Source organism: Macrosteles quadrilineatus, unplaced genomic scaffold, assembly GCF_028750875.1.
Source record: "Macrosteles quadrilineatus isolate MER2022 unplaced genomic scaffold, UCM_ALF_1.0 Scaffold_2__2_contigs__length_208266976, whole genome shotgun sequence".
Classification (NCBI taxonomy): domain Eukaryota; kingdom Metazoa; phylum Arthropoda; class Insecta; order Hemiptera; family Cicadellidae; genus Macrosteles; species Macrosteles quadrilineatus.
The window spans coordinates 192,842,964-192,869,040 of NW_026542595.1; the positions used below are offsets into that span (position 1 = coordinate 192,842,964).

Below are 26,077 nucleotides of genomic sequence, written 5' to 3' on the forward strand. Positions count from 1 at the left end.
AAACAAATTAATTTCCACACTGTCACTGTTAATTATTGATTAAAACCTGTTTAAATAGCTTATAGTTTAAAAAAATAACTTACCATTTTTAGAAACACTACATGGGACCGTTGTGGCTCATAAAAGAGGGTGCAATTTACATAACTGTGCGAAAATGTAAATTCAATTGTCTGCAGTCGGCATGGGTAACAGGTCATCCTCACTAATTATAACTATTGTACCGATGTTGTATATGCTCTCCATTACGCTATTAGAGGGCGCTGTTTTAACAAGACTTCTAAAATAAAATGGGCTTAAGGAAAAATGGGTGAAAGGAAACAGTTTTATTGATTATTAAAACTATTTTACTATATCATTGAATGACTAAAAGGCACTTTTGAGTGTCTAAAACTATTCCATTGGAATAACAACTAATTTTATACAAGTTTATATAAAAAAAATATTTTTACTACGATTTGCTCGCATTGAAAAAGTCATAACTATCTACACCACAGTTGTGTTGTGTCTACAATTCATTTGATCTTTTTCAATATTCCATTTCCTGATAAGACCGCTGTCACAGAAAATACGGCCGCAAACAACTGCAAAGTGAATTACATTTCAAAGTTCTATGTTATCGTTATATTTTTACAGTACACAAAATTTTATATAAGTTGTACTACATAAATGTTTTGGGTGATCATTTAGAAAACTGCTGCTTCGTGACTAGTTATTCTTTTTTAAGATGCACTGATCTCAGAAATGTAAAATTTCCTTACGGAAGTTTTACGTAACAACGAATCTCATAATATTAGGACCCTTAAAAGAATACAATTTAAAGACTTTGAAGCCTAGGTTCAAATCCCACCAATCATTAAACAAATTATCAATGCAATAATGTCCATGAGTTGGTGGTCAGGAGCAAATTTTAAAATTCAGGTTATCCAATCATTGAAAACAATTTAAATATTTTATGCAAGGAGATATTCCATTGCACTAGAGAACACTACTCAAGCTATAAACAAATTTTATTCTAGCAACATTGCTCACACCTAATTAGAAAAAATAATATAGCCATACTATATCTTTGCAATCATAATAGGGTATGCATTCGTAGGTAAAAACTGGAGTTGGAACAACGTAATTTGACAATATAGCCACTGGAGTCCAAAGTAATAAAAAGCTTCTATATTATTCCCTGAACACACAAACAGTAAATGGTTGTGGCAACCACCAGGGAGTTTTAAAATAGAGAGAAAGAAAATAACAATCAGAATTTATTTTTTCTCCGCTATTGTGAAAAAAGAACTGGTAAATTAGAACGGTCAATTGAAAACAGATGCTTAAACACTTAATAAAACGTATATTGGGTAGATACATTTATTTATATTGGTGTTTACATAAAGTCTCATTCTTAATAAAACACAAGTTTATCTTCCATTTGCAAGAAAAGAACTGTAACAATTTATATTGTCAGGTAGTTCTACCAGTGTTTAAACCATGGTAGCATTCCCTTCATGTACACCTCTATACAACTAAGACGTTCAAATGTATTAGCTTTCCAAGCTAGTAAGGGATACATGTCTACCTTAACAATTAAAATCCTAATACAATATTGTTTCGATTCTGTTTCAAGAAGAGAGGTATTCTGGTATGAGGAATTGATGGACTGCGTAGTATGCTGGGCACTAAAACAATCAAGAAGTATGTATACATTTATTAGGTACAGACTCCAACAGTCCTACACGTTTCTTTTGAATATAAACAAGGTGGTAAAAGTAGGTTTCTCGTCGTACCCTAGACAGTACACTTGGATGCCCGTAGGGAGGGCCGGATATCCAAAAATCAGCCAATCAAAACTTAATGGTGTGAACCTCAACATTGAAGAAATTAAATAGATCATCGAAAAGTACAAGCCTACATATAAAACATTCGTATAAGCTTTGAACAAACAGCAACTGCAAATCGGAACCTGGTGCGAGAAATGTCTCTCTATAATCGATTCTCAATAAATATGTTGTCTTCTTCACACTTTGGAGGGTAAAAGAGGCTCAAACCGCAGCAGCAGAGGTGTCCTGCTGTGCATCACGACCTTGAGCTCGTACTGAATGTCTGATAGGCTGACATCGGTCGTGACCTTGAATCTCCTCAGGATATGTACTGCAACCGTCTTCATCATCAGCATGGCGTAGGCTTTTCCTATTGAAGGAAAATGACACATTATAAACACTTTGTGATCGTATTGAAGCTTCGGGTCATGAATACATATTATTATTATCTAGTTCAAGTTCGAACCATTGTCGAGCTGTACATAAATATCCTATTTTCGTCATATTATGGCCGTCATACTAAAACTATAATGTTTCTACATACACGACAAAACATTAATACAAGAATGCAATTACGCAAAAATTAGTAAAACGATCCAAGGGGAAAATGAGTCATGCGGGTAATAAATGTACTGTGTCATTCTATGACAGTCTTTAGACGAATTTAACTATATTATGCTGTCCATGTAGATGTAGAGAATATCTTCAGCATTGTTCAACATAGTTTAAATTATTATATTGAATATTACTCACTTTACACCGTTTGACCTATACGATTCTGTGAGATCTTTTCAAACTCTGTTTCGTAACTCACGCCGAAATTATCAAAGCTCCCACTTCTTCTGAGGCAGAAGTGGAAAAAAGTCTCCTACCAGCCCCAATAAACTCATCATTGATTGAAACGTCATGATCACGCCACATCATGAGATTATCACACTCGATGTCTTACTTTACAGCTTCAATTGCCAAACCAACCTTGTTAACCTAGTGAAATTTGGTCCTACCTAAGTTCAATAAACCTTCTTAACCTATTGAAAGCGTTGTTTCACGTCAATTCACAGTACTCAACTGTTTTCAGACTTTGACGAAGAGAGGGCAATGACCACCTTTTTTCACTTGTACGTCCCTTGAATAGTATAAAAATACCTAGGCAGTTGCGAGGCCCTCCACTGAAAGGAAGAAAGGCGTAGTTGTGCCTCTTGTGGTCAGGGTCTCGTTGAAGTTCGGGCGAGAACCTCCCAGGAATGAACTTGTGAGGCTCTGGGAATGTGTCCGGATGCCACCCCATGGCGTGGAGTGTCAGCATCACTCGGCTTCCGGTCGGCAACGTGGCCTCAGCTAGAATAACATGACTTGATAGTAGTTTAAGGTATTCGAAGTATTGGGTACAACAAAAGATCAAGGAATACACGCTTACTGCTCAAATAGTAAAGGTATTTAGGATGTTCCTCAAATACAGGTTTGCTTTAAGTTGTCAGAAATCAAGAACTGGCCACTATCTGTCCAGTTCGTATTGGGTGGTAGCCATCAAATGGTTCACTGTATGCAGTATGCATGAAATATACAGTAATTCACCAGCACCATTATTGCAAAAGTAAATACCACCTAGTCGTCTGTATAAGATTTGTACTTGATTATTTCTGGTCCATATTAAATTAGCATTTGACGCAGTGAAACGTTGCCAGTACATAAAATAAGTGTAGCTAGAACACATCTGGAAAAAAGTTAGAGGAAAAGCTGGTAACTACCATGTGAGATCAACAAATAACAACGAAATCATCAAGTGGTGAGAAAATAACTTTGCGAGCATATTAAAATGCATCAAAAATTGTTACATGATTCTCATTTTGGTTACACAAATCATTATTTAAAAAAAGGAGAATGTCAATTTTCAAGAACACCATGCTACAGTTGACCATTTCCATCCCTGGTGTTGCAAATAGTCGTCGAAGACACAAACCAAAACAGTCGTGGACACGAAAGTTTTTCTATAAATTTGGAATAGTAATAGCAAATACTTTTTGCTATATGAACAATTCTTACGAACATAGCTTAATATCCTTGGTGACTTTTCGGAGGATACAAGGGAAGACTCCGTGGATCCTCATCGTCTCCATGAGAGCTTGTCCGAGGTACGTCAAACGGTTGAGGTCGTCCAGGGTAACCTCATCATCGGACCTGGACCCGAGGACCTCCTCTATCTCGGCGTGGACCTTGTCCTGGAAAAATATCATTTTTGTGGAAACTTTATTCATGCTTTGGTTAAATGATTACTGTATGAGAAAACATAAATAAAGATATTGTTTATTCTATAATAAATCGTATATATTCAGCCGTCGTACACTTAAATGCATTATCATGAAAGTGGCATCAAAGCGGTACACAAGTGGTAGCTTCGGGAGTGTAGAGTGCATACAAGATGGATCCCACACAACTTCCATGGGGCATTCCCCTAGCCTAAAAACCACAATATTAAGTCATTCGCAATTTTAACATCCATTTGGGTCCCATCCAAATTTCAATGATTTTTGTATATTTTTATAGACGGGTAAAAGAAACGATATTTAACGGAGGCAAATGTTAGGTTTAATAGATTGGTATGATATCAACCTGTTTCTCATCGTAATTGGTGTTTATGTGGCTTTAATCTATACGATGAAATAAGTTAACCAACTCATTTAGCCTTTTTCCAGGAAGGTTCTTCAAAAACGCTTGTAAATATTCTCATTTGAATGTCCATGAGAAATGATTTGACACTTAATGAATTATTATAAATACTAGATTCTGTTCTTATAGTCTCCTCTTTCTAACCCGTTAACAAGTACGGATACAATACTAGTCAAATATACATTGAATTAACAGGGTTGTAATTTTGTAGACGAAACTGCAACCAATATAATACGATATTATACGAATGTAATACCAATACGGTTTGATTGTACAGTAAAACTACCCACCATTAAATCTATTATTAACAAAAAAGTGTTGTTGAACGTTAAGCTGAGTATTAGTTAGCTTCATTGAACTTAATATTTTTAGCACTATAACTAATTGTTCCATTTGGAATTAAGAAATTTAGAGTTTACTATTACAATGAGTTATTTTATCCTCTTCATCACTCAATATTATATACGTAATTTGCTTTACCTGTATTTCGGGATGGTTTGCCAGAGTAAGAAGAAGAAACGATATAGCAGCAACCACTGTATCCGTAGCCTGGAAAATATCTTAAGATTAGTTTTACGAATAAGTGTAAAATTTTATTTCCAGTTTGTTTATGTATAAAACATGATTTATTATTTGGTTTGTTTTAGAAATATTTTGAATGCTCAGTACAAGTTAAAGTGTTATCCTCGAACTCTGTATGATTGCAAAATATAAATGAATATTACAAGTACAACATCATTTTTCTTACTGGCATTAGCAATCACAACTTGACGAGATTAAATAAAAATTATATTCAGTTCTAGCCCCATAAATACATTAATCAACTTTCTTAACTATGTACTTAATTCATTACTAACTAATTTGCATTAAATTAAGTCCTATAGATAATTAATGTGTACCAAATTTAAGATAATTTTTATTGCGTTATATTTAATCGATTTTGAGATTTTACAGTGACGGTTGTTGGTCTATTATCTAAAACACACTGGATCGCTTGATCGTAGCGCAGGTAAAACAAATTTTAAAAATAATAACTAACTACTTTCAATACTAATTACTTGTTTACTTGTGTAGTTTCCTTCATTATTGTTTACAGAGTATTTATAAGTATTTCACTATAATAACTAAAATATATCTCAATATGTTTTCTGAATATACTCACTCCAACAATGACACCGTTGATTTCGTCGAACCAATCCTTTTTGTTGCTTCCATTGTTAACTTGTGTAAAAGCAACGTCTAAAATATTTCTTGGTCTGTAATCTGAAAAAAAGACTTAAAGAACGTATTCCTAGAAGTATATTTCTCTGTGTATACAACATAAATAAATTTACAGAGGTTTAAGTAATGTAGACGGATCTAGAACGGAATACGACATTCGTTATAAAGTGTAAAAAGTCTATAAGTAAATATATTATTGGAATTTCTGTGTTTTAGAAATTATACCTGTTCATCCTGTCATATTACAAGTAAGTTTCAAAGAATACAAGGAGAAATATTCACGTTTACAAAATCAAACACAATATTGTCCTTCTCTGTGACTACATGTAGACGTTAAATAGTTGTCATAAGCTGTTGGCTTGAATATACGATAAATTTTCAGCACACAAATAATAAATATGAGTTAATTGTACTTAAAAGACATTTTAAGATTTACTTAAATGCATATTTTTCTGCTTTCTGGAAATTCCACTCCAACCCCATGCTAAAGTTGGATTAATGTACCACCAATAGAGTGAGCAGATATAAGTTACAGATTTGTGTCGGATTCGTCAACATTTTAACCAAGTCAGTCGGATAGCACGACTTATTTGAAGTGATAGAATCACGTCAACTAACCCAGTAACAAAAACTATCCTTCGTTCACAATATTTAGGCGGTTTAAGGGGAAGAAATCTATCCCCCCAACTTGGCCCTTACCTTTAAAATAATAGCTCGACAGCTGATTAAACAACATACATTAAATACAAAAAAGTGGTGGGGGAACTTCCCCTTAAAACACCTAAAAAATAGTGAACGAAGTATAAGACAAAAAATGTAATTTTAGTCTGTAGCGTACTATGTAAGTTATTCTTTCAACTGTGCCCTTTTTTAAATTAAAATTAGGATACATATGGTCCATATAGATGGTGTGTCTACGTTGTTTTCCAACATTAATGATTGGGCCTAATACAAATGTTTAAAAGCTATAGGTTAGAACAATCTAGAATTTCAGCCCCTTGTCTGAATTTAGCAAAAGTTATACCTCTTGATCTTTATTTACTACTTGGGTTTAGAATAATAATATTTAAAAATTCAAGAAATATTGTAACTTTATTGGCAAGCCAAAGTTAACATATTTACTCACTAATGGAATTTGACAATAAAAACTATCTTTTTATAATTGAATCTGATAGCTGCATTAATGCATTTTTAAATAATGGATTGCAGTTAACTACCCACTGGAGGAGTATTTTAATCAATTATACTTCAAAGTAAGCAAGACAACATACATCATTCTACCACAAGAAGAGTGAGGAAGCAATTTGAGGTTTTGTGGTAATAAGATAATTTCAGCTCATCGCTAGACTCTCATTCACTGTTGCAGTGTGGAAATGTGACTTTTTATTCATATATGACCTTGACCTCTGCGTTCACGCGACCTCACTATGACCTTATCACGTGATTTATCTTCACTTTCCCGGTTCATTATCACGTACAACCTATTCCCACCTGGGCTATGGTCTATCACCCACCCCATATGAACATACAGGGTATGCGTACAATTTATTCATCTATATTTCATAAAGATATTTAAACTAGCTTTTAAGATATTTAAAACTCAAAAACTGTGGTGGATATTTAACGAGACAATTTTGGAAACTTATTCATGATTTTAGATTTTTACCCATTAAACCTATTCGTACTTTTTTTGTACTTACAGGACATCCTATATAATGTGATGTACACATTTTTTCAAGAGTTTGGTGACCACTTTGATCCTTGAGGCCGGTATATGACAGGTCTTTAGAGGGGGGGGGGGGGGGTTGAGTGAAGGGTGAGCAGGTACGCGTAAATTCTTTAACACTGCCGTTGTCGTTTTACCAACTGACACACCAATCAAGTGCGTTGTGGACAATCTATGAAGGATATAAATACTATATCACCTCACTTTCTACATCATCATCATTGACGTAGCAGCTACGATTTCCCAAATATGCTGAAAAGTCTATTTTATTCTTATTTTCTTAGGTAAAACTACTTTTCCACTTGCTAAGGATGTTCCCCATTGATGGCGTTCAATTTTTTGAAATTTTGTAGTTACATGTAACCTGTTTTATTTCAGTAAATCCTATCTAGAGCTAGATCTTTGCCTCTATTTCTTCATCAATTACAGGTAATACAAATGCATAAAAGAAGAGTTACCAAAGAAAGTTATATACCAAAGAAACACCATCATGCATATTGACGCATAGATCAGCAAAAAATGAAATTTGATATTAAATTGTATAAAAAAATAGGAAACGATTAAGCAGTACAAGTTTAAACAAATATTAAGACATCAGGAATTGTAATTTCTCGATTATTGGAATTAGCATTTGTAATATTGCTTTGAAGTACATCTGACATTTTTGTTTTGGCCTTCTTTGTAAAGTTTAAAATTCTTACTTTTCACAAAAATAAAAGACATAAGTCTTGTATACTAAAACGTTTAAAGCCTAAATGGCTATTTTGTAAAAATATACTAACCTTCAAGTTCTTCTTCCTGCTTGCTTCCTTGACCTCGCTCTTGAACCGCCTCAATCCAGTGCTAAAATAAAAACAAGTAAAAAATATTAACCATTGACGAAAATCTATCACAGTGGTATGTGTTAAAAGAACATTCAATTTGATAAAAACATAGTTTGTTTTTGATATAACTAACTGAAATAATATTCCTGTCTATCTATGAATTTTGGACGTATTCAAAATAATCTGTGTTCTCTTTTTATTTCACTTAGAATCCAATTAAACAAGGGTTTTGACTTAACATTTAAATCCTTAGTAAATTTATTAGTATCATTTCAATATTTGTTGAAAGAGATTTTCGGCTCTCAAAGTCTTAAGTTTGTCTGTATTACAAGAATTTAAGGCTAATAAAACTTATGAAGTAAACGGGTAAGCTGTTACTACTTATGAAAAGCCCACTACGAATTGTTAAAAATTTGAAATGATAACATAAACACATATGCATACTTGCAGTGGAACAGCCAATATTGACAAGTAAAATTACCAATGTTAAAAATTAAATAAGAAGTTTTTTTATTACCAGACAAACAGACAAATTGTTTAAAAGGAAAATAATTTTTATTGCAAATAACTGACATGGATTAAGCCTATATTGGCTGTAAAATATGTGTAGGCTGGTCACTTCCAGAGACATCCATACATACATTCTAAACTATGGTTATTTGTTTTATATCAAATAAAACATTAATAATAAAACTTATAAGAAGAAATTGTTATATAGCTTCTTAGCTTTATTTGCAACTTTATGAACTGAAAATATCGTATTTTACTGTATAAAAGGACATTAAAAATGCCCTTATTAAAAAAAGTTTAAACCATTGTTGGTTACATAATGATAGCTTATCTCATTTACCTCATCGATGAGATTGTAGCAAGCTGCTAGTTTTTGCTCTGCTTTCTTCATTTCCCTGCTATAAAGGAAATTGAATAACCATTCTATGTGGAGCCACACTTTGAACAGTCGATAGGTAAACATTTTGCCGACGCTGTAACAATAGCAAAACTATTAAATTGTCTTACTGCATTAAAGTTAGTATTTTTTAAATTTTGCTATTAATTTACCCAAGAAATTGAAGTGTAGACTGATGGCATAAATATTTTATAAATATTTAACACAACATTTTTCTGTAAAAAAGCGAGAAGATTACATAAGGTGTTGCCAGTGATGTACTTCTGCATTCCTGCATACGGCCACAGTATTTTCCGGGAGGATATGAAACCGACTTAATAGGCTGCAAAACACCGCAGTTCGTTTTGTCTACGGACTTGTACCATTCAATCTGATGTTCTGCATTGAAATAATAAAGAATTCATTCATTCATTCATTCATTCATTCATTCATTCATTCATTCATTCACTTCATAAGCGGGAACACATATCCTCTTTCCGGGATTCTGCTGGTCTGCTGCCAGCCGATGCTGTATGCAGTGTGCAAACTGGTTGTCTCATCCATCGGGTATTATCCCACAGAGAACCAAAATACCTGATGGAGAGACCTGTGACACGTGGAGCAATTGCTCAACGAGGCACTAGGCAGGACACCCTCCTCCACTTTCCAAAAGTTAATTTGGAAATAGGTAGGAGGGGGTTCTCCTATTTTGGCCCAACCCTTTACAATGACCTCCCCTATCAGATCAAAAGCCTTTCGGCCTTAGCTTTCTTTAAGGTTAAAATGCATTGTAAAGCAGGCATGTAATTTTTTGTTGACGTTTTATTCTTGTACATAATTTGTTTAGATGACTTGTAAATATGTAGTTTTAGTGACGTGAGTTATTCTGTAAACCAATATTGTATTGAGAAGCGCTCAATAAAGGCATTTTGATTTGATTTGAATATAACATTTTACAAATAAGTGCTTATTGGATGATTACTCACTCATTTAAAAGATCAAATATGTCCTGTTTTGCTTCAACTGACAATGGTTTGCTTGCGATAACAGTTCCTGTGAACAAAAGATGTATTAAAATTACACTCAACCTGTTTGTACGAAAAAGCAGTAGTTATTGATACGGTAGCTACATTACTATATCGTCATACCATATTCAATATTTTATCATATCAGTACGGTCCACGCTATTTATCCATACATTTTATTTTTTATGTACCATTTTTACTCCAAACCTAAAATTTAGCAGTTAATCTAACTTACAGAAAATTTGCGTCTCATATAAGGCCTATGTTTTGCAAATAGTGTTTTTTTCGCTATTGGTATTTGAGAATCGTTGCAAGGTACTTGGCAGCAGATATATTAAGTTATATACAATTAGTAAACTATTACCATGCGATTGCTAAACGCTACTTCCTAATCTATTTAGGAATAAAAGATATTTTTGTGGGAGGAGGTATAAATGTATTAATTTTCGCACACTGTGATGCTCAATGTGCTCTCAGTGGTGCCGGACTCCCGCGGGCTCAATGTCCCCGGACTACCGGCTAAAGAAAATCTACATCTCCTACTACAGTAGCCTGGAAAATTTAGCAAGGCATTTTCTTCTTGTTTTATTCTCAATGCTAAGGCCAATCGAGATCGAGGAATAAAAGCCTAAGTCATACTATCCAATGTTTTAAGTAATTCCACGAGGAGCTTTGATTAAAACTAAAACTTAAGCCACCAATCTTAAAAAAAGATAACTCAAATACACAGGTTATCTGGCCCTTCAATCGATACATTTTTATTTACTACACTTTTGAAGCCCTAAGCTGACGTATAAAGGTTAGAGGAAAAACTAGAGACAAATTTAAACACTAACTCACCATATCTGTTTGAGACAGATTTATCGAAGACAAACAAATGATCTAGGATGAATCCATGTCTAATAGAGATAGTGGGACTAAATCTACAAAGAAACACGCTACAAGAGGCTCTCAAAAAGGCACTTACTCATTATGACGTCAACAGATATGCTGAATATCCCGTCCCTAGGGTCAATCTCTCCAGGAGCCTGTCCCAATTGACGCGCCAACTCCTCCCCGACCGCATTGAACTCTGGGAGAAACTTCTCTACGTTGGAGGGAACCAGCAGTGGGTTCATCAACCGCCGCTGCTTCTTCCAATGATGGCCTGACAGCATTGCAGTTTAGTGTAGGAATAGAAATAAGTTTAAAGTGGTACAAAGTTAATTATGCAATATAATAAGGTCGACTTATCGTAGTATGTTGTAAAAACTCAATTTGCTTATTTATTCCCAACACAAAAACATTATGAAATTAATTATTACAATATTGGACTTACATGGCAAGATGCAAATGGTTAAAATGCTAGCAGCAACAATAATACATACATAATAAACTCATTGAAATAAATGAATGAGCTGGTACCACTAACCCTTTTGTAGGCTTCATAGGTAATATATTACCTAATTGGAGATTTGAAAAGAAAACAATTGCAAGAATGGCAGCAATGTTATAAAGACGATGAAAAACTATAATTTAACTTATCAAGCTATAAAAGTCACAAATAAAAGGTCCGAAAATTAAAATATAATACAGTACCAATAAAAAATACATACTCATACGAGATTTTAAACTAGGCTACGATTTCCTACTGTGATTTCAACCTATGATGACACATAAAAAATGCATTAGAGTATTCCAAGGGAAAGAGATTCATCAGTGTTATTTTACTACTTATTTTTAAGAAGTTTTTGTCTTCTTATTGCCTTACATAAATTTTTGTCTAACACTATACTAAGGCTTAAGAAAGGCTAAAGAAGTGGTCTGATAAAACAAACTTACCAGGTGCTGTAAATAGCGAATTCCCCATAAAAGGTTTGAGAAAATTATAAATGTCATCCTTTTCAAGCGTGTGGGAGCTGTTAAGTATAACCTAAAACAAAATAATAAAATAGTAACTGTAAAGATTGAAGTATATTAGGTACCAAAGTATTTACTATAACTTAAGACAGGCTGATCAAAGAGTGTGACATCTACTTAGTTATCAGTTAAGCATCCTGTGTTTGGCTTGGCTTGTTCCAAGCAATGCAATTTGCTTGTTTGTTTCTACACTCAACCGTCACTCATATTACGGTTAAAATACACCGCTAGGTCACTTCCTCGTCTCAATTATTTGATAAAAACCACAGATTCTAGTGGTTGAAATGGACAAATTTTAAGCGCAAATACTATTTACACTAACTTTCCTAAGTGTCCCACCATGTCGTGATGGAAAATAAAATAATTTCTTGATACTAATCATTTCAAAATCATATTTAAATTAGAAAAATATTTGTCATTAGATTGATCCCAAATAGCCAAGGAAAGTAATAAATTGTTTATACACACCAAAGAGTTGAACATATATGTTAAGTGCCTGTGAAAGTTGCATTTTGACTAAAATACAGTAACTAGAAACGCTTTAAAAGTGAAGTTAGTCCTAACTCTCCAAAATTGTTCCAGAGAGTGTATGTACTTGTTCCTTCTGCTAACTATAGGGTTGGAGACACACTCAAATCTCGTGTTGAAAATGCCTTGTTTAAAAAATTATAACATGTTACTTGTAACTTAGACATATATATTTTTAAGAGCTTGTTTGAAGTTTGTTACAATTAGTATTTTATTATTTAAAAATTATGGGGAAGATGACATAAGATTCTTGTTAACAATCAAGTACGATAATTTTAACCTCAAATATTTTTCAAAGATGAAAAATTTACAATCATTCACTGTTTATGTAACCGTGAAATACAAACATAAACACTTAGATGTGTGAATAATGATTTAGTAAGTTGAATTTATGATTATATCAGAAGTATTATGGTAAAATTGAATAATAATGGTCCATACTGTTTTTGTCATGGATAGTATGGTAAAAGTAGTGAGTAAGAGGCCACGCAGCCGGGTGCCAATGTATATAAACCAGTAATTTGTCCAATCTCAGATACCTGGTGGTTTACACGTTATTGACAGAGTTCTCATTATCTTCCCCATCCAATCGGGAATGCCTTGCACGAATGAGGGAAACAAATTATCAAGTTTTTAACCTTAATTACAGGGTTTAGGCTAGAGGCAGACCGCTTTCAACTTGGCAAATAGCTTGTAGATTGGTAGATGAGTGGTTATAGTGTTCGCCCAGAAAGTTGACGGTTTGATTCTGACTTAAGTCAAAAGCTTTTTTGGTTCACAACTGAACCCAACTGTCCTACACAATTGGGCTTTTAATAAATGCTCCTGGCCAAACATCAGTCGATCTTTTTCAAAAACAAAGCTACACTAATAATCTCGTTAATGTTACATTTTGGATTAAATACTCATTAGTAGCGTGTCTATTTTATAATAGTGATACTTATAGCGATTTGAGTTACGAAATTTGTCAAAGTTTGAGTAGTCATTGTGACCCTTTTAGCAAATTTCCCAATAGGGAAGAAGCTAATACCGGTGGCACGGTATTTCCTTAATGTAAAATTGCCTCAGCATACAAGGAAGTCCAATATTGTGGTTTAGATACGATACCCAAATAGGTACTTAATGACCTTCTAAAACTAAAACTAAATTGGATGATGAACATTTATTTTTTTATTCTCTCACACGTTCACCTTTTTTAAACGTATTTTACAAGGAGAAAACACAAATCCGTTAATGAAGTAACGGTTTAGAGAGAAAACTAGACAAATAGGCTTGTATGCAAAAGTGTAGTTCCGTTTTTATTCATCAACACGTTAAAACAGTTCACGAATACATACTCCAATGCATAAAGAGTTGCAAAAAAGCTGCAAAAAAAAAATAAAAATAAATATGGGTTTTTTTAACCAAAAATAATACATGTTTATTTGTGAAATAAAGCAACAAAATTAACAAAAATAACGAAAGGTAATAAAAGTCAACAAATGTGTTTTTGCAGTTTGGAGTAACGGGTACTTCAAATTATTGATTAAAGTTTTGTAAGAATTTGAACTATTATTTAATTTCTCATAACCAACAACTTCAACTCTATACCTGATTATGTACCCAATTAAAACTGATTTTCCAAATCTATTGAAGTTTGGAAAACTAACGTGTTTTACTTTCTACAAATGATTTGACTCTTACAACGACATAGCTGCACCAAACAATATAGGGAAAACATCCAAGTCTTACCAACCCCTAGTTCCATTCTCTTGGTTATATTTTCTTAGTATTATAATCCCTGCCACTATTTTGAATTGTACTATTTATAACGCTAAATATGAAGAAATCATGATTTTACCTGAACATCGTTAGGGTCAGTTGCGACGAAGACGGGAACAGGTCCAACCCAGAGACAAAAAAGTCCTTTGAACTCAGTTGTAAACTTAACTATATTCTTTGTAACACCTGTAACAAGCAACAGATAAGTTGTAATATTAGTCAGGAAAGTTCTATAACATAATTTTAGTCTTTAAATTCTTAAAATATAACTTGAGTCTTAACTAAATAAATTAAGTCTTATAAATTAAATCATGGTCTTTAACTAAATGCAGTTTAAATTTAATTGTAAGGCTACACTAAGCTTTCCTTGAATTAAAACTCAAACTTATGATACATAATTCATATATTTTAGATACCGGTATAAAGGATTATGTTAAGTTATAATTTTTACTATCCCTTATGCAGTTAGTTATACTATATACAGTGTGTTTCCAAATTGTCTGGACATAATTTGTGGACTTGTTCCTTGGGCTAAGACAAACATTAAATGCCATATAAGTATGGGTCTCAAATGCCTAGATTTCTGTTTGTCGGTCTGTTTGTGATTTTTAAGAATTATTTCATATCTTAGACATTTTTTAAGATAGAAATTTCAAAATTCGTTAAAATGCGAATTTTAGTAAGTAAAATGAGCTTACAAATTTTCGTTCCAATATCTCAAGCCGTGTCAATATGGCGGCCCTACCATACTGCTCTGTAAAATGACAAATAATAAACAATATGGAAGTCCTATTAAATTGCGTAACCGAATGTAGAAGAAAACTGACAACTCTGTTGTTTGACATCCAATTTTAACAATAAAGGTCTCATTTGATTAGGATTTAAATTTTCTATCTTTCTGATCTGAAAGACAATTTTCTTAATATTTACGGTTTTCATGAAATTTTGAATAAAAGATTTTAAATGACCACCATATTGAAACGGCTTGAGATATTTAAACGAAACTTTGTAAGCTCTTTTTATCTACTAAAATACACGTTCATATCTTGAAAAATTCCTAAGATATTTAATAGTTATTAAAAATCACAAACATGCCGACAAACAGAAATCTATGCGTTTTAGACCCATACTTAGACAAACATAAGACAAACATAAAATGCCATAACTTTATGTGTGTCTTAGCCCAAGGAATAAGTTCACAAAATATGTCCAGACAATTTGGAAACACCCTGTATAATTAGCTTAAATTAACTATACAACAAAATATTTACTGTTCATAATATTTAAACCTTATTAAAAAATTGAATACGTTTAACCATGAATGTTGTAATACTTAAATACTTTTCAATGAAATGGTGAACATACAAAATGTTGTATATTTTACAACATACATTTATTATCACCATGTAATGAATCTTGTAAGTTGCAATGTAAAGTTGTTACTGTTAATCCACTGATAAAAATACGTGAAAGTGTTTATGTGTTTATGTGTTCATGTATGTATTTATACACATTTACTATGTGAGTGGTCAACGGTAATTATGCCTGTAAAAAAATTAAATACTCGATCCTGTTGATACTGACAGTTAAATAATTAAAAATACTTGTATACAAAATAAATCATTATAAATTGATTTAAGCATTTATCACAATGCTTTGTAGTACGGTAATTAATCACACACTAGTTTAATAAACTGAAGGCATCTTTTACTTCGTTTTTTTTCAGACCTTATTGTAAGAATTATTTTACTTTCATCAAATTTACCTGTAAATATCAGACATGTGGAAAAATGTATACGCAAAAAGCGTTTGATAAATACGATCTTTAACGGTGTTAAACCTATTAGAGAGTTTAAATAGTTATTATTCGATTCTTTCTAGTTACTTTCTACTTGTTTTAAAGATTTAACACACACCACGGCATATTGGCGAACTGTTATTTTATTTATATATTGAAACTGTTATAGTCACAAAAAATGAGCCACACTCTATACAAATTTACTGTACAGGAAGGACACATTTACATATACATTTAGTTTACATACGCGAACTAAAACATGCGGGGAGATGAAAGAAAAATCTAAATATTCTTCAGATTTAATAATAGTATGAGAAATACATTTGCTGTATCTAAGTCGATTATAGAACCCTGACATAATTAGAGACACATCGTGCAGCAAGTGACGTTTTTAAGTAGACAGATAATCAACATAGGGTAATACATTTAAGCTTAATGTTTAATTTTTGAAAACAAACAAAACTAAAAAAAAAAAAAATATATATAGAAACAAAGCAGAGCCAAACCACGAAAAAAGCTTATCCGACTGCTAAACTTAAGACAACCTTCTTATGGTTTAGCTTATCATTAGACATTAGATGTCAGTTGTTTATACATCTAAATCCTTTACCATTCACCCCGAAACAAGTAGCTTACTTGTAATATCGCCAAGGAAGTAGAGCGCGTTGCCGATAAGCGGAAGAGCTGGAGGCGACCGTAGCTTGGAGGCAGCCGCCAGAATGTGACGCTGCTGCCATCGGAACTGTAGGTAGAGCGCTACCAGCAGCAAAGGCAGCGAAGCTAACAAGAAAGGCAGCACCAGCATGGTGTGGCGGCAAGACAGTAAATGAGCCAGAGACGTACGGTTAGAGCATGACCTTCGAACTGACCGAATAATGGCATTTGGTGTTTTGTTTTGAAAAGCTACCGCACTTTGCTGTTTCCAGCTGCGGAAGGTTAAGTTGCGGTTACTGGATTGGATAATGCATCCCGCTCGGCAATTACAGACCTACACAATTTGTAAAGTCTTGTCACTAGTTGGTGGTTTCGATAAGGAAAAGACAACGTAAATGTGAGGATGGAATTTTAGATGGAAAACAAACATTTTTTTACTTTGTTGTATGTTTTGATGTCATGAGGGAGTTAGTAGGTTTTTTAGGCAACAGTCCACATCTGGTCTTGTACTATCTAGCGTTGATCTTTCCTTGTAAAGTGTTGTTACTAGGCTGATGGTATATACGTAAAATCAACCCGATTTCAGGTTGAACAAGCAATTTTATAATCTAAGGGAGAACAAACTATAACCACTAAGCCACCCATAATTGTATCCAGTTTTTAACTACATTTTAACCAATCATTAAAAACTGATGGTGATTATTTGGTCTGGAATAATAATCTTAAAATACCTAAATAAAGCTTTAGGAATGGAGTCAAGAATGTAACATTACAGTTAATATCAGAAGTATCTGAATATGTCACATGACGCATATAAGCTAGGCCTTTAATGTTAGTTTGATTTAATGTGGTTGGCACAGGTTAGGACTCAATTTATGCATTGGCTAGTGCAAACGAACAATTTTTATTATTCTGCAGAGTTTGAATCATATTTTTAATGTGTGTTTCATGTTTTAGGAATTCGTTGATGTCGACTGAATCTTTCTCTTTCGTTTGAGATTAAATTCAACAATTAGTGATTAATTCTTTAGTTATAATACCAGAGGAAAAATTACAGGTTTAGGCTTTCATATTGTTGGTTGAAATATGTATAATGTTAGTTAAATCACAAGGAACAGGGTTTAAATATCAAAACACCTTCTACATAAGTGGAACAGAAACATACAATATTTTTTTAGTTTATCAATAAGGATGATAAAGCTGGAAAGAAGTAAGTTTGTTTTATAGTTTGAGCTGCGAAAAAACTAAAGCCCTGTACGGTGGGTCTAGCACAATATATATTTATCATAGTAAATCAGGTTCATATCCCATAGCCAATATCAAGAGCTTTTAGCTGTTTACTGATTCCATACCCTCTGTTTCGGTGGGTTTATATATTTGTTATACGATTCAATTTGTTTATAAGTTTATTCGTGCAGTTGGTGGTTTTAAGTTTTTATAAGGCCTATATAAATCAACCTTGTGTTGAATACCATAATTAATTGAGTGCCCAAAGCTACATGGCATCTGGGTCCGGTATAGTCTCCACTTGGGATCGAACCACCGGCCTCCATTTTGAAGGTGAGCCCTATAACCACTTGGCTACTCAGATGATTCTTTAACGAGAGGAGAATTAACTCTAAATTTGCGAACCAAAAAAACTACAAAGAATCAATACGATATTCATGTTATAGACATTTTAACCTAATTAATAGTGGAGCATACATGTTTCTTATAAAACAGCAAGTTACTGAGTCGAGTCAATCCCTATAAAATTCAATGTAGGCTATGCATTTATATTTTTTTTAATGTTTCTCTGGAACGTAAGTTGCAAGTAAGAACTATGGTAGATCTTGTCAACCAAATCTATATCAACAGGTGTAAGACGAATCACTGAAGTACAAATCGTGCGAACACAAAAACACGTTTACGTAACACTGAGATAAGGAAATAGGCGCCTTAAAATAAGAAAATAAATAGCAAAACCTAGAAATAATTAGAACACAGATGAAACCATTGTTGTTCGATAGTGAAAAGTATTGTGAATAACATATCAAAAGTCTCCAAAAACATCTTTGGTGGAACACCACCATTTTTCCAAAATGGCGGCCAAATCCAGTAGTTTTTTGCTTTTTATTGAAATTCTGACTTTCCAGTCAATATTGTTGAAAAGTCGTCAATACATTTAATGTTCCTCCTGAAATTACCTTTAAAATGATACCAAATACATGTACCTACAACAAAAAATAAACCGCGTAGAAATAATAAAATATTTCAAATAAAAATATTTGTTATAAATTAATTTAATAGTCCAAGCAAACTAAAAAAAACCAGACACAGGGATCGTATAAAAATTTGCAAGTAAACATGTTATGGTTTTATTTTTATTGTTGTGGTGTGCAGAGTGACATACCAAAAGTTGAAAAAAATCAGTCCACGGGAAACCCCTAAATTAAGGAAAAAATGGCGGCTTTTCCCAATATTGGACAAATTTTGCAACAAAAGACACCACATGTTTTTTTGCACATTTTTCGAGATATTGACTTGGAACCACGACCGATATTTATTGGATGTTCCATACTTAATTTCAATAGGGGACGCTTTTTGGGCCGCCATCTTGGATCAGAAATATTGGATATGCCATATTGGATATAAATATTTTTTAATGTAATTATAGTGTTGTGACACATCATTATGAACTAGATTTCCACGCTGATTTCAATGCTGAAATCAGTTTTTTAAATAGCGTTTTACGATTTTAAGATATATAAAAACGAAAACTCTCCCCCATACATTTCTTATGGACGTTTCGTACTTTGACAATTTAAAAACACATTGAAAACTACCACAGTCTAAGGTTGTACTATCAGGTTCAAGTATGGCGTGGAAATAGTTCACCAGCAGATCCAACAGATTTGGAGTGGTGTTTGACTGATGGTACATATGACTAACTTACTTATAAATAACTGTACTTATAAATAACTGTAACTGTGTAACTTGGAAATTATATTTAGATAAATATAGGATATGGCCTTAAAAAATGTCAACAAAACGTTTTATGGTTTTATTTTGTAGTGTTGTGCAGAGTGAAAACGGGAAAAACTCATCATAGCTATTCGTTCAAGTATTGACTTTTATTTTAGCTATGGATTCCTTATTGGGAGTTATTTAGAATGACTTTAACTAAAGACAAATTTCAAAATAACAATAATTCATTCAATAGTTCATTGAAGGTAGGCCTACATGATTCGTTTTAAATTTGTCATGTGTCATTTAATAATCAATAAAATTAAAGCCAAACATTTACTGAGTACTTTGATACCAGAACGAACTTGTTAACATATTAACAACCCGAGATATAAATCTTTTAACAAAAACTGATAAAAAAAGTTTAATTTAATTTTGTGTTGGGGTTTGTACCTCGTCTATAACTAGTCTGTTTTAACTATAAATAAAACAAAATGAAAGTTAACTAAAATGAAAGATCTTTTATCACTGAATATTTTAGGGCTAGAACGAACTGCAAGCAATAATAATACCTGGAGAAAAATAATCCAAACACATTTTCAAAGTAACTTACGATACGTCCATAACTGATGTATAGGGGAGAGTTTTCGTTTTAGTATATCTTAAGCAACGAAAAAAAATTATTTAAAAATGGATTTCAGCATTGAAATCAGCGTGGAAATCTAGTTCATAATGATGTGTCACAACACTATAATTACATTAAAAAATATTTATATCCCATATGGCAGATCCAATATGGCTGATCCAAGATGGCGGCCCAAAAAGCGTCCCCTATTGAAATTAAGTACGGAACATCCAATAAATATCGGTCGTGGTTCCAAGTCAATATCTCGAAAAATGTGCAAAAATACATGTGGTATCTTTTGTTGCAAAATTTGTCCAATATTGGGAAAAGCCGCCATTTTTTCCTTAATTTAGGGGTTTCCCGTGGACTGATTTTTGCAACTTTTGGTATGTCACTCACAACAATAAAAATAAAACCATAGAATGTTTACTTGCAAATTTTTATACGATCCCTGTGTCTGGTTTTTTTTTAGTTTGCTTGGACTATTACATTAATTTATGACAAATATTTTTATTTGAAATATTTTATTATTTCTACGGGGTTTATTTTTTGTCGTAGGTACATGTATTTGGTATCATTTTAAATGTAATTTCAGGAGGAACATTAAATGTATTGACGACTTTTCACCAATATTGACTGGAAAGTCAGAATTTCAATAAAAAGCAAAAAACTACTGGATTTGGCCGCCATTTTGGAAAAATTGTGGTGTTCCACCAAAGATATTTTTGGAGACTTTTGATATGTTATTCACAATACTTTTCACTATCGAACAACAATGGTTTCATCTGTGTTCTAATTATTTCTAGGTCAAACCACATATTCAGGGGCCTAAAATGGCCTCAAGCTTGATGAACAGATGTACCACTATATACCTCCTATTTGGTAGACATTTCTGGTAATTATCATGTAATCGGGCTATCGTGCAGCAAGTGGTATAAGAAATGGCCTTCTCATCAGAAACGTAGGTGAACTACCATTCTCAATCAACTGTTAAATGTAAGATTGATTTGGATCAGATGATTACATAAACTTGCAAGGTATTTACATGTTTCTAACCTTACGACAATATTTGAATTTATTTGTATTTTTATCGTGTTTATATTTAATTTTAATGATACAATTAGAAAAATCAATCATAAACCACCTATAGATGATTAAAGCAGTGAGCATTTGTTATAATGTCACACCATTGATTATGGATATAAAATTACATGTGATTTACCTAACAGTTAGTGAAAATTTAATTGAGTTGTCTTAACAGTGATTGACTATTCAATCAAAAGTCCCTGCATCTACAAACATATTGTTATGTTCAAATGAATGAAAATGGATGTTCAATTGAGAATTCAAAGTGGCATTTGACAGTTAGCTTTCTCGATGAATGAATATTTGTTTGAGGCTCATTTTTGGTTATGGTAAGTTTAAGCTATTTATGAGATAATCACAGATATGTCCGATCACGAATAGTTGAAAAATTACCGCAATTATCTTTTTAATAACAACTTTTCCAGGATCATTTAATGTAGGCCTACAGAGGAAGTTGAATATAATATTTTGGAACAGAAAAAAAGAAAATACCCAAAAGTCCTGTTATAAAAGATTACAAATGGTGGGTGTGGCATTTCACGTCAAGTGGTTAGGTACGGTGGACAAATGATTAGAGGAAGGATCAGAAAAACGACATCAGACACGAAACTACTTAGTGCGTGCAAGCAATGTTGTCAGGAGTCATTATAATCACCATCACAGACAATAAGATTGCAGTGTAGCTTAGTTAACTGAATTATAAATGAGTAATTGAATGTGTGCCTGAATGGTTCAATAGATAAAACGTTATATGGCATTTAAGTCAGGCGCAATAGTAAGAATGAAATAACCTGTTATGAAACAGTGTAACTGATGTACTTTAATCAAATGAGAACAAACTATAAATGAATAAAATACACAGGATTGCAAGGTAAAAAGCTATTAAAGCCCTTCCTCAATTGTGTTATGCAGACACAAGGCGTTGATGCAGACTAAATCTTTAGGGAAAAATATTAAGTAATTCCTTATTGTGTGCCCTATTTTTTAAGGATTCATAGTCAATGCCTATAGCGTGGGACTATAAATGTGTGTTGAATTACTACTTCTCTATTGAGGGGGATTTTGTTTTCCTGAAAAAATCCTATATCAAACATAATAATTATACTTAGAGATTTAGTTTTTATATTTAACTGTAAGCTTTGGCCTACATACTATAGATGCATTGTCTAATAACAAATATGTAATGTGAATAGATTTCTCCCTTGGTAATTCCAGTAGGTGGGGGTCCTGTTCAAGTGAGCGGAGCGTAGATTATGAATCATCAACATCTAACTGGCTCAGGGCGTTTTACATTCTAAAATCCTTTGTTATATTTTATTGTGTCAAATATACATTTCAATACAACAACTACAATATACTATAATAAACTTTAATTTGTATCAAAGGTTTTTTGCACCCATTATTTGAGGATTTTCCAGATTATTTTACAACATGAGTGTTCCTACACTACAGAAATACGAGTGTTCCTCCACTACAGCAACATGTGTTCCTCCACTACAGCAAAATGAAAGTTCCTCCACTACTGTAACATGAGTGTTCCTCCACTACAGCAACATGTGTGTTCCCCCCTACAGCAGCATGTGTGTTCCTCCTCTACAGCAACATGTGTTTTCCTCCACTACAGCAACATGTGTGTTCCTCCCCTACACCAACATGTGTGTTCCTCCCCTACAGCAGCATGTGTGTTCCTCCTCTACAGCAGCTATAGTGGAGGAACACATGTTTTTGTAGTGGAGGAACACTCATGTTGCTGTAGTGGAGGAACACATGTTGCTGTAGTGGAGGAATACTTATGTTGCTGTAGTGGAGGAACACATGTTGCTGTAGTGGAGGAACACTCATGTTGCTGTAGTGGAGGAACACATGTTGCTGTAGTGGGGGAACACACATGTTGCTGTAGTGGAGGAACACATGTTGCTGTAGTGGAGGAACACTCATGTTGCTGTAGTGGAGGAACACTCATTTGCTGTAGTGGAGGAACACATGTTGCTGTAATGGAGGAATACTCATGTTGCTGTAGTGGAGGAACACTCATGTTACAGTAGTGCAGGAACACTCATTTTGCTGTAGTGGAGTAACACTTGTTGCTGTAGTGGAGGAACACTCATGTTGCTATAGTGGAGGAACACATGTTGCTGTAGTGGAGTAACACATGTTGTTGTAGTGGAGGAACACACATGTTGCTGTAGTGGAGGAACACTTGTTGCTGTAGTGGAGGAACACTCATGTTGCTATAGTGGAGGAACACATGTTGCTGTAGTGGAGGAATACTCATGTTGCTGTAGTGGAGGAACACATGTTGCTGTAGTGGAGGGACACACATGTTGCTGTAGTGGAGGAACACATGTTGCTGTAGTGGACGAACACTCATGTTGCTGTAGTGGAGTAACACATGTTGCTGTAGTGGAGGAACACTCATGTTGCTATAGTGGAGGAACACATGTTGCTGTAGTGGACAAACACTCATGTTGCTGTAGTGGAGTAACACATTTTGCTGTACGTGAGGAACTAAAAAAGACCTGGGGCAAAAATCACCAACACTGCATCACTAACCGCCCTCCATAGGTACACCCCCACAGCAAAGCCTAGCATAAAATACACTGGATCCATGATTACTTACTCGAACACGTTGAATTTATTGAAGAGGGAACTCTGGAACTTGATAGAATTTGGGAAATTGAGTAAGTGATAATTATTTCTACGGAAACCAAATTTATTGATTGGTTTATTCACAACTTAATTGTGTTAAAATTAACATGCCATTATTGCCAACTCTCCCTTTTTAAGTGTTATTGAAGAAATTATTCATATACTGTTGCTGTTTGTTACCCAAAGACGATAAAAACAGTCCCTCATAAAGAGTAGGCTTAAAATTAATATTTATAGCCCGAAAACTAACGAATAGGGATGAACTAAACGGCCAAGAGTCGCCAAAACGTTATGTGTTGTCATTAATTATTAAATCAGCATCTACTTGTAATATTTTTGTGTTGAGTATTTAACTTGGGAATTTGACTGGAAATTGTTTCATTTAGCTATGTAAAAAATAGTAGTAGTATATTAAAAAATGCATATCGGTAGATACTATCAAAATTTCTCACACTTATAAATTATATTTAACTATATTTTACGTATAATAATAGACTACAGCACTATAGATGCGAATTAATTACGGTTTAAAACTTCGTATACATTTTACTATTACTAAACTAGATTTATAAATAATTTCAATAAATAATAAATAAATTCAATCATATCAAACTTGTGACGTTTTATGATATCATACTTCAAAATAATCATCAACATAAATTTGAATCCATATAGATTATATTGATGCAACCCTAGGTATCTTCAGCGTGGAATGCAGTTCTTTATTTTTTTTATAATTGTTAATTTAGTCATAATTAGTATTATTAACATAAAAATGTGAGCACATCGCTAAAGCGCCAGCAGTAAAATGATAGAAAACAGGCACACCCAAGTTTTAATGAAGAATCAGTAAAATGGAAGGCGCTTAGATAAATGAAAAATGCATAAGTTTGTAAGACAAATTGAAGATTTAAAATCCACATTAAATGTATATAAGTTCATTGAATATTTATTTTTTCATAACGTAGAAAAAGTGAGAAAATTTGGGGAAATTGGTGAATTTAACAGCCATAAACAACGATCAAACAGCTGGGCAACCATAAGTGGTGTTAGTGATAGTTGGTCTTAATTTGGAAAACACAACACATTAACTTTCATTAGGTTTTACTTCCACCAATGTGTTGTTTTTGCAACATGGTCAAACAAGCAAAGGTCGAGATTGGGTTCGGGTTTTTGGGTTATGCAATAACCTTAAATGATATATTGTCATGAAAATCATTGTTGTACGGTGTCTTTTGAAGACTTAAAATTGTAAAGTTTATTTTTTGCGCATTTATTTTATATTTTTATAAATATCCGTCCTTTTCTTTCAATTTACATAAAAAAGTACATTTACTATCAGGAAAGTTGTATTACCAATAATAAATGAAATAGGCAAGCTTACTACATGTTTTACTGTACATTGTAAGATGAGCTATTTCATTAATTGAACTTTGAATTTACTACATGGGTGTAAAATATATCGGAACCTATCTTAGAGAGCAAAAAAAGTGTCGTCTTAGCGAAAGATAAGGTTTACAGAAAAGGTATTATTATACTATTTACTGTTTATCTACATAATAGATCTCAAAGAAAAACTCTAAGGTAAATCATTATACGTCCTTAGTAAGGAGGAGGGCAAGGAGTAAGATGATACGCCCAAACTCAAACCTTTCTTTTTGGTAAAATAGGGATATGTTCGGTGGGAGGTGTGGGCGGTGATTCCGACGCATGTGCAAGATACAAGGCGTCGTCATCACAAGCGTTAAGGCTGTCGAAGAGAAAGGATCCTTAACTAGGAGTCCTTAAAAGGAGTCGATGTAAACTATAACAAATTTATTCGTAAATGACACTATTGTATTGTACATAACCAACTTTTTAATGTTCAGTAATTTTTTACTTTGATACAAAAAATTTATATATATATAACTTAATTTGTAGGGTGCTCACAGAGTAAACAGGTTTTATAACATTTCAAACTAAAACGAAGAACTA

General features: G+C 33.2%; 1 protein-coding gene across 1 annotated transcript; it reads right to left on the reverse strand.

The window, feature by feature from the left end:
• Positions 1-1,522: 1,522 nt before the first annotated feature.
• Positions 1,523-16,948, reverse strand: LOC128985239 (cytochrome P450 4V2-like). Its single transcript, XM_054404630.1, has 12 exons — positions 16,780-16,948; positions 14,425-14,531; positions 11,979-12,069; positions 11,125-11,304; positions 10,119-10,185; positions 9,097-9,229; positions 8,205-8,265; positions 5,638-5,738; positions 4,956-5,024; positions 3,856-4,027; positions 2,955-3,146; positions 1,523-2,178 (listed from the first exon to the last, which is right to left on the reverse strand). Exons 1-12 carry the CDS (start codon positions 16,946-16,948, stop codon positions 2,006-2,008), a joined length of 1,515 nt encoding a protein of 504 aa, XP_054260605.1. The 3' UTR covers positions 1,523-2,005.
• Positions 16,949-26,077: the final 9,129 nt, after the last annotated feature.